Below are 14,857 nucleotides of genomic sequence, written 5' to 3'. Positions count from 1 at the left end.
GAAATATTTGTTACATAGAGTTATTTATGTAAACACCCCTCCCCCAACCACCATAGTGAAACACTGTTAATCAGGATGTCTGTTCATGTGATAATTCTCCCTTTAATACAGCCATTTAAAATGCCACAAGAAACAATAAGCTCCTCAACAAGGATTTATAAACAATCACTCTTGAATTCCTTAAAAAAGGAAACAGACGCTATGCTGACGCACAAACACTTAAAAAAAAAAAAATCAGAGTTTAAAAATAGTACAGCACTGCCCTATAGATCAAAAATTGTTCAAAAGTTTTTTTTTAAGAGCTAAAACACCCAAACGGAGCTTATATAGAACACAAACTTCAAAGAAATCTAAAGCAGTTTTTTTTTTACAAATTTTCTATATGAGGGCCTAAGATAGCAGTAAGTATTTTAAAGAAAAATATGAATTGGCTTAAGTTTTTTAATACCATTTTCTTTAAAACCAAAGTACACTGTGCATGGGAAACACCTTTTTCCCACACTTTAAAATGAAAAGTTCTTGCTTTTACATAATGTCAGATCTAATAGAGACCCCCTCCCTCAAAGGCATCTCATTTCTCTAAAAAAGACTATCAAAACCAGACACACCATCTCCAAACATTTCTTTACACATGTTGTTTCAAAGTCTCAATAATGAATTTATACTAAATTATTTCCTGTAACTCTGGAATAGAACTGAAATTCCTACTTTCATCTCCTCCTTTTTATGCATATTGCTTTGTGTTTTCTCACTGTGAATAAAGATCTCTTCATATCCTTGCCAGGTCCAGAATGATACATCTAACAAGACAATTTACCCCCACACCATTTCGGATGAATTCTGAAGTTCTGATGTAGTAAGCAAATTACTGTTATGCCCAGAAACACTGGATCTGCAGCACCATATATTAGATTCTACATGAGACTCTGTTGTAATCTTTTGAGCAACAATTAAGCACTTTCCAGTTCACCTAAATTTACATAGCAGGTAACACCAATAGACTGGATTTTGTTAAAAACTAAAATTATAATGACCAACATCTAACTATAAACTAAAATCTATGCATTAAAATAGAAGTTATCCATAGTTAGAATTTATTACCTATCTCAATAAGGAAAAACAGTACTCTGACTATATCTTCATAGTAGACCTGTGTTTGCCCAGAAGTGAAGAACCATTTATATTCCTGGCAATTCAAACCAAGCAAGTAATTCTATTTTTACTGTTCAATATACATAATAAAAATATTATAATCTAAAAGTGAAAAAAAAATTCACCTTGTATGAGTCAGTGTAACATGACAGAAAATAAACTCTATATTTAAAGAGTCAAGAAACCTGATTTCTCACACTCTTTCCTGCAATTAACTGATATGATTTCTGGCAAATCACATAACCTTCAAGGCCTTGGGTTTGGGTCTATAAAGTGAATGACTGATCATTTGAGATCTATAGCTGTTTTATAAATTACTGTAAAACACTTGAGTGATCAAGTTGACTGAAGCCACAGTGAAGTCTGAATTAAGAATGGTTAAACAAGTTTTCTGTTTTTTGATGACAATGTCTGACCAACCTATAATCTAAAAAATTCTGTAAGTAGTGCTTATTAGCTACTGGATTTTTCTCATGTATTACAGCCAATGTTTTTATTACAATTCTATACAACATAATAAAAATATGCAATCTAACTTTTAGCTTTTGTTTCAGTGCAAGCCACAACTTACACTGTATGTTCTGATAAAAAATACCTATCAAACAACCAAACCAAAATTAAATAGAGCAGACCAACAGTTCTTAAACAGTTAATCCATTATCACTGTGTGAGGCCTCAGAGTCCAATTAAGCTGGAAAAGGCCTTAAAAAATAGCTGCTTGCATGTTTTACAAGTTCGTACATGGTCTATTAAAAACACATTCTATGTTGCCAGTAATACGTTTATCATAGACCTTACAGAAGTCAAATAAGCTAGTAACTAATACTTATTGGTATATATGGTAAACTACAGTTCATGAAAGCTGCTTGTGGATTTTAGTTACACTAGTAATATATTTATGACGTAAGTTAAAATATTCTATTAAACTTCAAAATAAAATAGAAAAGAAAAATGTAAAAAAAAAACTTAGCTATAATACTCTAAACCCAACACTGGCTTTTTATTCCTCAAGAAATTAATGAAAGGAATTTTTAAAAAACTTTAACATTTTAAAAAAGTAAAAAGATCTTGTCACTTTAAATTTGGATACACTTAACTTTGCAAAGTTCTATAAATCTAGAAAACTGAGTGCATATTAATTAGAAGTAAAACTATTTAAGTTATTCTATTCAAAAGCTAAAGATGAATATAAATGAGGGTGACTATCAAAAGTAACTAATAAAACACCATAGCAAATGTACTCTGTCTATAGATTTGGTGTGAACTGTGTATATTAAGGAGAAGATTGCCAAGACTAAAGAAAAACTATCAGTTATGCTTGTTAAGTTTTGTTTGTTTTAAAGTATCCTCATTCAAAAAATAAATAAAAGAGTAGGTCTCTAGAAAAGAAATATTTAATTGTAGCACTATAACTACTTAATAATAATCAGAAGTTAGTTCTGTGAAATAAAGCAGGCAGTAAAGAATATTTTTATCACTAACAGTAGTGCTTTAAGGAAAACAATTATATTAAAAAATTTGAAATTTGAAAATATTTTCTAAATCAAATACCACGTGACTTGATAGGAAACACTAGTAAGTCTTCTTTAGCACCTGCGGCTTGTCCTGCTGTACAGAAGAAAAAAGAGTAGAGCTGCTGTCTCACAAACACAGGTAAAAATCTAAGGATTAATTATACTCTCAATAGTCTAAGGACCCAAGACAAAGGTGTTTAAAATAAGATGATGAATACTTTAGAATGTTTAGGCTAAAAATTTCTGTGAATCTTCTAAGATCCAAAAATCAGAATAATGTGGCAAGAAGAACAATTTGAACTTTCATATCCCTAAAAATCCCTTAAGAAGGACCAAAGAAATAACTGTTTTGCAACCATAAATTTCTGGTAATTGAATAAGATAGTTTTTAAGCTGTATTCTAGATCTTAAAGAAGTTGATGGGTCATATTTACTACTGAAATTGCACCTATCAAAATTAGTTTCACATGTAAAAAAAGATGACAGAATAATGTATTTATTTTTCATGCAAAATTCTAGGCAGCTTATTTAAATTTTCTATACTTGGATTTATTTTTTATTTTTGTGTCAGTAAAATGAATACACTGACTACATAAGTTTCTAAGTGAAAAATCAACAGTAAAATTGATTAATTAATAAAGTCAATTTTACTAAAAAGAGTAAAAATCCCAGAGTCTTTTTTTGTTATAGTCAACATGTTTCAGTTACTGCCTGCTACTACCAAATGGCATATGCTTAAAGAGCCTAAACTGCTTTTAAAATTACGTCTGGGGGAAGAAAAAACACTATTATTTTACAAGGGAAAAGATTAGCAAAAGAACTACCAAATAGAGGCCAAATAAAAACTAAAAACAAAACACGGGCTTATTTATCCCAGACATGTGGAGATAATGAAAGAGATCATATTTATAACACGCTTTGGGATCACAGAAACAAAATTATAATTTTACTTTTTTGCAAGGTGGCCCTGATAGTTTCCAGGCCATATGAGTAGTTCTGACCAGGTATTTAATAAATTAAACAGATTAATAGTGTTGAATACCATTCATCTTTATTACAGTGGATTATAGTTAACAGATATTCTTAAAAGTTTAATTGAACTGGTGCCAGAATAGTTTCCAGACAGAACTGAGAGCCCATTTGAAGAAGTTTATTTATTTTTTTGAAGAACTTTAAAAGCTGGAGAAATTTCCCCAGAAAGACACATATCCTAGAGATAGAAATATATTTAAGCAAAAAGTCTGGAGATGGAGGTTAACTTATACATTCAATTATTTTAAGACTAGCACTTGTAAGAATTAAGTTTAATTTTATGTATCTTTGTAATAAAAGCATTCTTTGAAAATAAGTTTATAAAGAGCTTTCACCTATAGTATTTCATTTATTCTTTCCAACAATATTCTAAGATAGCTGTTGTGATGTTGGTTTTTGAGATGAAAACTAAGCTACTTTTGAAACCTTAAGGAACTGTGATAGAGTGAGGGTGTGAATCTAAATATAGTGCTCTTTCCACAGTATTTTATAGTCCTCAAAATTCCTACTATGTAGGGAAGCTATAGAAAACTGGAGTATCATCTGTTACTTTATAGAAGAAATAAAATTAAAGAATCGACCATTACATTTGTTCCTTACCTCCCAAATATTATATTTGATTCAGTCCACTTAGAGACAAACATGTCTCAACACTCTAGGAAACCTCCAAACCCCTATGTTTTTCTCTAAAAATTGCCATAATAAGGTAAATTGTTTTCTAAATAATATCAGTTGTAAAAAATCCTGAAAATTTAAAAGACTCCAGGATTGTTAAATTTAATAAATTTTAGGAATGGAAATTAAGAAAAAGCAATGCTGTATATATTTGTACTACTGGTACAGTTTTGGTAATGGATACATAACATATATTAGAATTTTTACTAATTTTATAACCCCAGTAATGAAAGAGAAAAAAAGAGGTAAAGGAGTAAAAAAATTTTTTGATCCTAATGATGACTGGTTTATCACTAGTTTCAGTCTTATTTTTGTCACTGGCTAACTGGGTAAATTCAGCCCAGTGACTTTATTTATAATTCGATTGTAAAGTTAAAAATAACATATGTAAATGTGGCAGAAAAATTATAAAATTTCAAAGAATTATAAAGTGGCAGTATTTTTAGTCAAAGGAAAATGAACTCTGATAATGCAGAGGTCTTTTGTTGTCAGTTTGCTTTCTATTTTCGGCACAATGACCTGTGCAACAAAGAAAAATCAGCTTGAAGGAGGAGAATAAAAGTGACAGGCAAGTTCATATTTCTTACCTGCATACATGTGGTATGTGAGCCTCTCTATAAGTTTAATAACGGTTCCTGCCTTGATAATTGGAATTCCGGCTTTGGGCTGCACGTTTTCTTCAAATATGATATTTTCTTCAGAGTCAGGCTCTGCAAATCTATAAACGTCAGCACTAGGGAGCCTCATCTGCTCCTCCTTTTCTTCCTGCAGCATGGTCACATCAAGCATTCTTTCCAGGGTACTCCGGTACTGTAAAGATATCAATGCTGCCATCCAATTGTTCTTCTCTTCAGCTGACTTGGCAGAAAATACAACACTATTTTCATCTTTTAAAATTATTTCAAAAGCATGCTTGTACTCACTGGTGTCATCTTTGTCATTAATTTGTACCTTTCTCATAAAAAACTTTTCTTTAAGACGATACTCTGCATTGCTAGCACCAGGTAGTCTTGGCTGCCCATGATTCGATTTACAGCAAATCATTAAGCCATCAAAGAGAAATATGTGTCTCTCATGTTTGGCTCCTACACGTGTAAGAGTTCCTTCCATTATAAACTCATTGCAACACTGTCCAATGTCTTTTCCCTCCCAACCATCAATATTCTTCTGAATCTCGTTCATTTTCTTGATTGCTAGTTGTTTCCCCTTCATTTGCTGACTATAAAACCGACATGCAGATTCACTGGGATAAAGGAAAAAAACACTGTTAGTACAAAGATGACAGGGAATCTATAATTCATGAATATAAATGACAGTGCTAAAGTATATTTTTAAAAGTTGCACTGTGAAGGTTTTCACTAATTCTCCAGATATATTAGTGTTACAGAGTTGCACAATTTTGGAAACTAAAGCAACACATTAGAGACATTTTTTTAGTGCTCTAAAAAGAACAACTGAGGACTGACAAAAATCTACCCTATATATTTAGCTACAGAATGATTATTTCTACCATGGCTACTAAATATTTAGAATGACAAGTATTACAAAGTAGCCCAATACAGTGAAAAAAAAAGTAAGAGATTAAATTTATCTAGAAATGCTTAAGTAGACAATACCTAAAGCTAAAAACCATGCACTTACTATAATTAGGAAACTGGAAGCGTATTATCTGAATTAATGCCTCGAGTTACATAATCCCTAAAATAAAGGCCACTACTAATTTTACTTTGACAGAACAATGTTGTTGACATAAATCTACCCAATACGTTTGCTCTATCTCTCCTTTAGCTTACCAGTTGACTCTCAGGAGGTCTTGTCTGGGAGTATGCAAGGAAAATGCACAAATATGAAAGGTTTTTCAAACAATAACAAATTCTCTTGGCTTTGATGTCACTTCCTCTGAAAGACCAAGCTTGTCACTAAAAGTATTTTCTTCATTGTTTACTTGAGGAGGGACCAGAGATCCCTGAATTTATACCACAGTATTAAGGGTGAAAAGGAGGATTAGTTAAAAAAAAAGTGAAAATATTCACCTCAGTCTTCGTTTTGCAAGACTTTTAGAACATATTTTTTCCATACCACTCTGAACATTAAGCAAAGCTGTTATTGCTTGTTTCAAACATTCTTTGTCTTCTTGATCCTCACTCTTTTCTTCTAACTGCTGCAAAGTTAAAAATGACAAATCTGAATTAACAGAACATTTCTGGATAAAAATAAAACCCATTTTATTGATTAAGATAACACTGACTCATCTCTTTCTGCCGCAATTAAAATTTTAGTGTGTCATAAAATATATTATTCTTTTCAACAGTCTTTTTCTTCTATATGTATTACTATCCGTATGCAGATGGAACCTAGTTTTCCTAGATTTTGAGTAAAACTAGTAAAATATATGTCAGTGGAACTCAAGCACATTTTTAATTACTGGCTAAAGAGTCTACATGTGCCAGCAGAAAAATAAAGTAGAAACAGTGTTAAAAGATGTCACACCTTCTGACAGGCAGTAATGTGCATTTTCTCAGACAAATATTACTGAAAAGAAATGAGGAATATAAATTATCTTTTTAACTATCACAGGTCTTGGAACAGCAGTAGACACATGGGTGAGTTTTTTTTTTTTTTAAGTTGTGTAATTTGGTCTCAGATTTCTGATTGCCACATTGCTGTTGTCAGCAATGGAATGCTTAAGAAAGATAAATATACAGAAAAGGATGCAATATGGTATAAAGGCAGTTGAAGATACAAGGCTTAAGATCAATATTTGACTCTTACGTTCTGTGTGAACTTGGGGCAAGTTATTTGACTGAGTCCCACTTTTCCTATCTGTCAAATGAGGCTTATAAAAAACCTGCTTTGCTTATTTTATGGGGTTGCTATTAAAAATCAAAGCACTCGGAAAAAAACCAAAGTCCTTTATAAAATAGTAATGTACAATATTAGTGTAAGCTGCTTTCCTTTATAGTGTAACTACAGAATTAACATTAATATCATGAAGAACTTTGTCAGTATTCACATGTGAAGATTTTGAGTAAAACTAGGAATATATATGTTAGTGGAACTCAAGCACATTTTCAAATACTAGCTAAAGATACTACATGTGCCAGACAGAATGTCTGTACTTAACAGGGATTGAGTCATTAATAATTACTAATAATAAATATGACAAGGTGGTGATAATTCAAGAAAGCAATTAACTGAGGTATAAGTGACAATAATTCAGTAACCTTATAAATCTGTGCTACCAAAGAAGAAAAGTTAATAAATAACATTTATTAACAGGGTTTTCATGCAACATTTAAGAACACTTACTCTCTATCGTAAATGAAAAAGGCTTGAGAAAGAAAACCATAAAAAATTCAAAGTAATTTTAAAAAGTAAACATAGTCAATGCTCCAAACCATTTTTATAAAAATAATTTACTTAAAATATCTTAATGCTCAAATATTCCAGAAGTAACAAATATAAAACATCATGTCTTATTATTCAAATTTCTTATATCCATTACTTAAAATTCACTGAGGCATAATCTGCCCTCTCTGGAAATTTAGTCTCATTTGTGATAAATAAAACAAAAATCTAATCACAAAATTTCCAACATAAAAAGGGTTGTGGAGGAGACAGTTTGTAAAGGATAAGAGACTTAAAAATAGATACATTAAAAAATGCAAATACTTTTTATTCATAGTGTTTCTCTTCACTATGGTCAGCTATATCTATATTAAAGAAAGCCAATGGCCAAGTTTTCATGAAGATAACTAGGTTTTTACTTAAGGGTAGGCTGAAGGCTGGATTCTGGGTAATCTTTTAAAGTATCTTCCATCTCTGTTGGGCTTCCCTTGTGGCTCAGCTGGTAAAGAATCTGCCTGCAATGCGGGAGACCTGAGTTTGATCCCTGGGTTGGGAAGATCCCCTGGAGAAGGGAAAGGCTACCCACTCCAGTATTCTGGCCTGGAGAATTCCATGGACTATACAGTCTATGTGGTCGCAAAGAGTCGGACACTGAGCGACTTTCACTTTCACTTTTCATCTCTATGAGTCTATACTATTTACCTCTCCTATAGCAGAATTTTTGGAGATAGATAAAATATTACCATAAATTTTTATCAAGTTTAGGCGTCAAAGGCAGCAAACAATCTAACACTGAAAAAGTAACATTCAAAGAAAGGGCAACATTCTAGATGATGTAATGAAAGTACTACTAAAGAGTGAACTACTTCATTGAATTGTTTCAGAATTTAATCATTCAATATTCAAGTCATTATGATATAAGGCAAAACAAAAAAAAAAGTTGACATTAACAGAATATCAGGCTTCTCAGGTGTCGCTAGTGGTAAAGAACCTGCCTGCCAATGTAGGAGAGGTAAGAGACATGGGTTCGATCCCTGGGGTCAAGGGATCCCCTGGAGAAGAAAATGGCATCCCGCTCCAGTATTCTTGCCTGGAGAATCCCATGGACAGAGGAGCCTGGCAGGCTACAGTCCATAGGGCTGCAGAGTCAGACACCACTGAAGCAACTTAGCACGCAATAGAATATTAGAGTCCTTTATAGTCTATCCTTTGATTTTTTAATATCATTAATTCAGGCAAAAATACCAGAAGTCATACAAGACACACAATTCTAACACACATAAAAAGAACTTTCAAAGTAACAGATCCATTTAGACATGCATTTGACTTTCTATTCTAAAAAGTGTTTTAAATTTCTGAGTCATGTTATCTACCATTAACTATAGCATTTCACGGGGCTTTCCTGGTGGCTCAGATAGTAAGGAATCTGCCTGCAATGCGGGAGACCTGCGTTTGATCCCTGGTTGGGAAGATCCTTTGGAGGAGGGCATGGCAATCTACTCAAGTACTCTTGCCTGGAGAATCCCATGGACAGAGGAGCCTGAGAGGCTACAGCCCATCGGGTTGCAAAGAGTCGGACACGACTGAGTGACTAAGCACAGCATAGCATTTCACATACAGAATATACTGGTATAGCAAAAATATTTTTAATCTATTTTAAAAGCACAAATGCAAAGTCTTTGAAAAAACATGAAACTTTACTGATGAAATAATTTTTAAATGTAATATTTACCTTTATAGCATTAGTCAAGCATCTAAAACAAATTTCAATGTAATAAATGACTTTTCTGATAAGCATTCTTTGCTTCTTTTACTTAACATAGCTGATTTAAACTGGGCATTGGTGAAGAATAATTCAAGTTAACTATCACCAAAGGGGTAGCTTATTGTTGCTACAGAAATAAAGCAAGGGCAATTAGTATGTAAATGAAACTTTACAAAGCAGCCTCTTCTTGTTACCGAAGTGATATCCATGCTTTTCATGGGGGCCTATTTTAATAACATTATCTAACAGCAACAATTTAATTTTACAAATGCTGTTCACTAAACAGTTTTAAAAATTATCAAGTCCTGATGATATATTGCCATATATGAGAATATACTTAACCTTATCCAGAGAATCATATTCTAAAGCACAATGGTAACTCATAATGATCTATAGAGATGACAAAATTTACATTTTCCAAAAGAAAGGAGTCACTTTCACCAGTGATTTGGGGTGGGGAGGAATCCTTTAGAAGTAAGTAGAAGGAGCTACAGTCAACATGGTATATTGTGTGCCCAAAGGGAATCCTGAGAAATTGAGCACTGAAGAATTGATGCTCTTGAACTGTGGTGTTGGAGATGGCTCTTGAGAGTCTCTTGGACTGCAAGGAGATCAAACCAGTCAATCCTAAAGGAAATCAGTCCTGAATATTCACTGGAAGGACTGATGCTGAAGCTGAAACTCTTAATACTTTGGCCACCTGATGCGAAGAACTGACTCATTGGAAAAGACCCTAATGCTGGAAAAGATTGAAGGTGGGAGGAGAAGGGGATGACAGAGGATGAGATGGTTGGATGGCATCACCGACTCGATGGACATGAGTTTGAGTAACCTCCAGGAGTTGGTCATGGACAGGGAAGCCTGGCGTGCTGCAGTCCATGGGGTCGCAGTCAGACACGACTGAGCGACTCAACTGAACTGAACTAGGAGGCTATACACTGGAAAAAGATAATTCACAATAGTATTCAGTAGATGAATAAAATTAACAATTGGTTTATACATAAAAAAATAAAGTGTTGAACCTGACACAATTTTATAAGTCCAACTAATACACAATCAAATAGTGCCTTCTCTTTTAAAAAAACAAACTTGAATCTATATGCTTTCATTTCTAGAAATTAGTTTTCTCCAACACAAAATAATATAAAATGAAGGAACTGCCAATTACTTGATGATGGAGGCAAGCAGGACCAGAACCCAGGAGTCTCAACTCTCAGCCCTTTTCAATACACTATCCAGAGAACTGAAAAGACTGTAAATACCTGTTTAAAAAATATTCATCAAATAAAACTTATTCCATTCAAATGGTAAATTACAATGCATAAGGATGACAAAATAGGTCATCGAGGAATAAAGACTGTAGTATAACTAAATTGCTGTGCTTACACCTGAAACTTACACACTATTGTAAATCAACTGTACTTTTATAATTTTAAAAAAATATATACTAATATAATTAAGATTTGGAAAATAAAGGTTTATCTTTATCTTAAATATTATATATACATATAAGATTTCATCACAAAATGTGAGACAGAAGCAAAGATGGGAATCATGAAGTAAATTTCATAACAGGAAGTTCCTTCCTTTCCCCCCAGAAGTTATTTTTTGAGTTAAAGTAATTTCAAATATGCAGATAATTCTACAATACATAAAATTTCAACCAGTATATGATTTTAATGATATTAACAAAATTTGATCTTTTTTACTTAACCCTCATTTTCTCCCTAGACAAGTGAAGAGATGACCATTTTCAACATGGTATCTATTACATGAAATAAATAATGTAACAGTAAAATAGTATAATTCTTCCATAATTGTAATTTAAATGAAATAGCATCTTTATTAAACTAGTCAATGGTTGAAAATATAAAAAGGAAATCTTAAAATATAAATTATAACATGACATAGTTCACTATTAGGAAATAAATGCAAAATGCTCAAAGTTTTTGAGGAAAGTCACAAGTCTTATTAAGATAATGAAATGGTCTTTTTTTCTACATTTTTAGAAACTATTTAGAATATTAACAGTAGCTGATTGGAAAAAGACTCAAAAGGGCAGTCTACAGAAGACTTCCAGTAAAAGTTCCAATCAGAATTAATTGAACAAATATTTAATTAACCATCTATCATTCATGAAAGAAAGTGAAAGTTGCTCAGTTTTGTCTGACTCTTTTTGACCCCATGGACTGTAGCCTGCCAGGTTCCTCTGTCCATGGGGATTCTCCAGGCAGAAATACTGGAGTGGGTAGCCTTTCCCTTCTCCAGGGGAATCTTCCCAACCCAGGGATCGAACTCAGGTCTCCCACATTGCAGGTGGATTCTTTACCAGCTGAACCATAAGGGAAACCCAAGAATACTGGAGTGGGTAGCCTACCCCTTCTCCAGGTGATCTTCCTGACCCAGGAATTGAACCAGGGTCTCCAGCACTGCAGAAGGATTCTTTACCAGCTGAGCTACCAGGGAAGCCCCTATCACTCATAAGTAATAAAAATATGATAATGAGCAAGCAAAATCTGGGCACTGCTGTTAGAGCTTAGAGTGTTAAAGAGAAGACAAATGAACAACAAAATGATATAATGGGGAAACATAGGGCACTCCGGAAATATACAGCAAGAATCCCTAACCTAATAAAGGGACAGAAGAATATAGCAAAGAAGGCTTCCAGAAAGAAATGACTATAAAGTTTGAAGGATAAGAATGGTTTAGCCATGGGGCAACAGAGGTACAAAAAAATGTATTAGGCAGAGGAAATAGTTTGTTAATTCAAAGAGTTATTTAGGGCCAACGTTGAGAGAAATGAACTGAAGAGTAGAACTCGGTGAGTGGGAAGGGGTTAGGGGTGGACAGAAGTGATGGGTCAAGATGCTGGAGAAGTCAACAATAACCAAGCCAGGACTGTAACCCTTATTAGGAACTTGAACATTAACCTGGGTCAATGGGGAGCCATTAAGGATTCTAACCTAGTGGCTAATGCTATCAAATCTGCATTTTAGGATGGCTTTGGTTTGGTTATCTACTCAACAGCAAATTGGGGGATGGGGTGGGGATGAGACTAAATGGAGATGTTGATGAGATGATCATGGCTCTCAGAGTATTGAGAAGAAATGAACAGAAGATGAAATCAAAAGATCCTTTTCAAGAATGAAAAGGACTTATTTGGTCACTAGGGGGCTTTTCTGATGGCCCAGCGGGTAAAGAATCTGCCTGCAATGCGGGAGACACAGGAGACACTGGTTCAATCCCTGGATCTTGAATATCCCCTGGAGGCGGCAATGGCAACCCACTCCAGTATTCTTGCCTGGAAAATCCTATGGAGAGAGGAGCCTGATGGGCTATAGTTCATGGGGTCACAAAGAGTTGGACACGACTGAGCAACTAACACACACACACACAAGTGGATGTAATGTGGAAAATGATAGAGAAGAGTTGAGGACTTCCAGGTCTCTATTTTGAGTAACCAAATGGATAGTGGGACCACTTCACTGAGTGAATGAACACAGAAGAGTGGTTTTGCTGGGAAAGATGAGGAGTTTTCAAGAAAGTGAATTTGATTTGCTTACACAATAAATAAGCACAGCTGTTCAAAAGATAAGTGGACAATAAACAGCCTGCTGCTGCTGCTGCTAAGTCACTTCAGTCATGGCCGACTCTGTGCGACCCCATAGACGGCCTACACTACCCCATTTCCTTTTTCATACCCCTCTCTTTATTTAATCTCTTTAATCTTACTGAAATCAGCAAAAATTCCTGATTTTCTTCATGCTACTAACAGTAACCTTTGGATTGACACGTTTATTATCTGACAGCAAAGGGGTCACTGCTTTTTCTAGGTAAACTTCATGAGTAAATGATGAGATGGGAGTTGGGGAGGGGAAGGGTGTGACAGGGTTCAGGACATACTATTCCCCAATCTGGCACCTTGGTATACTGAGTACTTTAAAAGTTGAAGAAATCGGAGAAAAAAGCATAAGGGAAAGAAAAGGTCAGTGATCTTCCCGGTTCTATTTTCTCAAGTTCCTTCAGTTCAAAATACTCATTATGTAAGGTTCCTATGTCAAGCAAAACTTACATTAAATAAATCTGTATGCTTTTCTCCTGTTAATTTTTGTCAATTTCCTTTTCAGACCAGCCAGAGACTCTAAAAGGGTTGAGGAAAAAACTGTCCTCCCCTACAGGTGCTTGGGAAAGGAAATAATTTGAAAAAATAAAAAAGCATATTGTATTGGAGAATAGTACAGCTTGTTAATTGTATCTCAATAAAGGTGTTTCTTTAAAAAGTAATAATTTAGTACTTTTAGCTAACTATATGCTCTTCAATTTTCTGTATATCTATTAAAGTGAAAGTGTTAGTCGCGTAGTCATGTCTGACTCTTTGTGACCCCACAGCCTGTAGCCCGCCAGACTTCTCTGTCCATGGAATTCTCCAGGCAAGAATACTAGAGTGTGTAGCCGTTTCCTTCTCCAGTGAATCTTCCCAACAGAGGGATCGATCCCGATCTCCCACACTGCAGGCAGATTCTTTACTGTCTGAGCCACCAGGGAAGCCCATATACCTTATTAAAATGGGCTTTAAATGGTCTTAGCCATCAGACTGATGGTAAGTTCAGTTTCCAGTCTGAAACATGCAGTTATCAAAGAAAGACAAGGCAAGATTTTATGGTTTTGAAAAAGTAAATGGCAACTCTACTTAATGCTCGTGGTAACCCAAATGAGAAGGGAATCTAAAAAGAGGGGACATATGTGTATGTGTGGCTGATTCACCTTGCTGTACAGCAGAAGCTAACACAACACTGAAAAGCAACTATACTCCAATAAGATTAATTTAAAAATAAAAAATAAAATGTAATTAAAAGAACCTCTAAAACGTAAAAAATAATTTTTTAATTAAAAAATTTTAAAATGAAAGTGACTATACATCGGTATGCATTGGTCCAAAAAAAAAAAAAAGTAAACGGATTCATTAAAATATCTGTAGCATTTTTCTTAAGATTTTGCTAAATTGATTTTATTCATCCCCTTTTGTCTGTCTTTGCTGTCCAGACAAATGGAAAATTACAATTAATACAAACATTAAGTATATAATAAGAGTTAAAACTGTCTATGAAAAAGTTTTTCAGTATTTCTGAACAAAAGAATGATAGAGACAGATAATGGTAAAAGTATTATTATCTATTAGTAAAATAATTACCAGTTAAATATTATAGTATTAGAAATTCTGAAAACTTTTTAAAACAGCGAAGCACTTAATGAAAGAAAAGATCTTACAACTTAAAAAAAGAAGAAAGAAACTGAAATATAACTGAAAGGCCAAAATGCTGGTGAATAATGTTACCAAGCTCCTTTCATTCTGACTTAAAACCAATTTTCT

At 33.8% G+C, this 14,857-nt stretch overlaps 1 protein-coding gene across 4 annotated transcripts in view; it reads right to left on the bottom strand.

Annotated features, from left to right (window-relative positions):
• Nucleotides 1-14,857, bottom strand: part of SOS1 (SOS Ras/Rac guanine nucleotide exchange factor 1) — a 129,490-nt gene that overhangs the window by 35,295 nt on the left and 79,338 nt on the right. For all 4 annotated transcript variants that reach the window (XM_043918184.1, XM_043918185.1, XM_043918188.1 and 1 more), the window contains 2 exons: nt 6,407-6,534; nt 4,961-5,616 (listed from right to left, as the gene is read on the bottom strand). In XM_043918184.1, coding sequence (XP_043774119.1) covers nt 4,961-5,616; nt 6,407-6,534 — 784 coding nt within the window. The remainder of the gene's footprint in view (nt 1-4,960; nt 5,617-6,406; nt 6,535-14,857) is intronic.

The sequence above is a fragment of the Cervus elaphus genome, chromosome 11 (assembly GCF_910594005.1).
Source record: "Cervus elaphus chromosome 11, mCerEla1.1, whole genome shotgun sequence".
Lineage (NCBI taxonomy): Eukaryota > Metazoa > Chordata > Mammalia > Artiodactyla > Cervidae > Cervus > Cervus elaphus.
The sequence above is the reverse complement of the archived record's forward strand: the minus strand, read 5'-3'. Positions and strand labels throughout refer to the sequence as shown.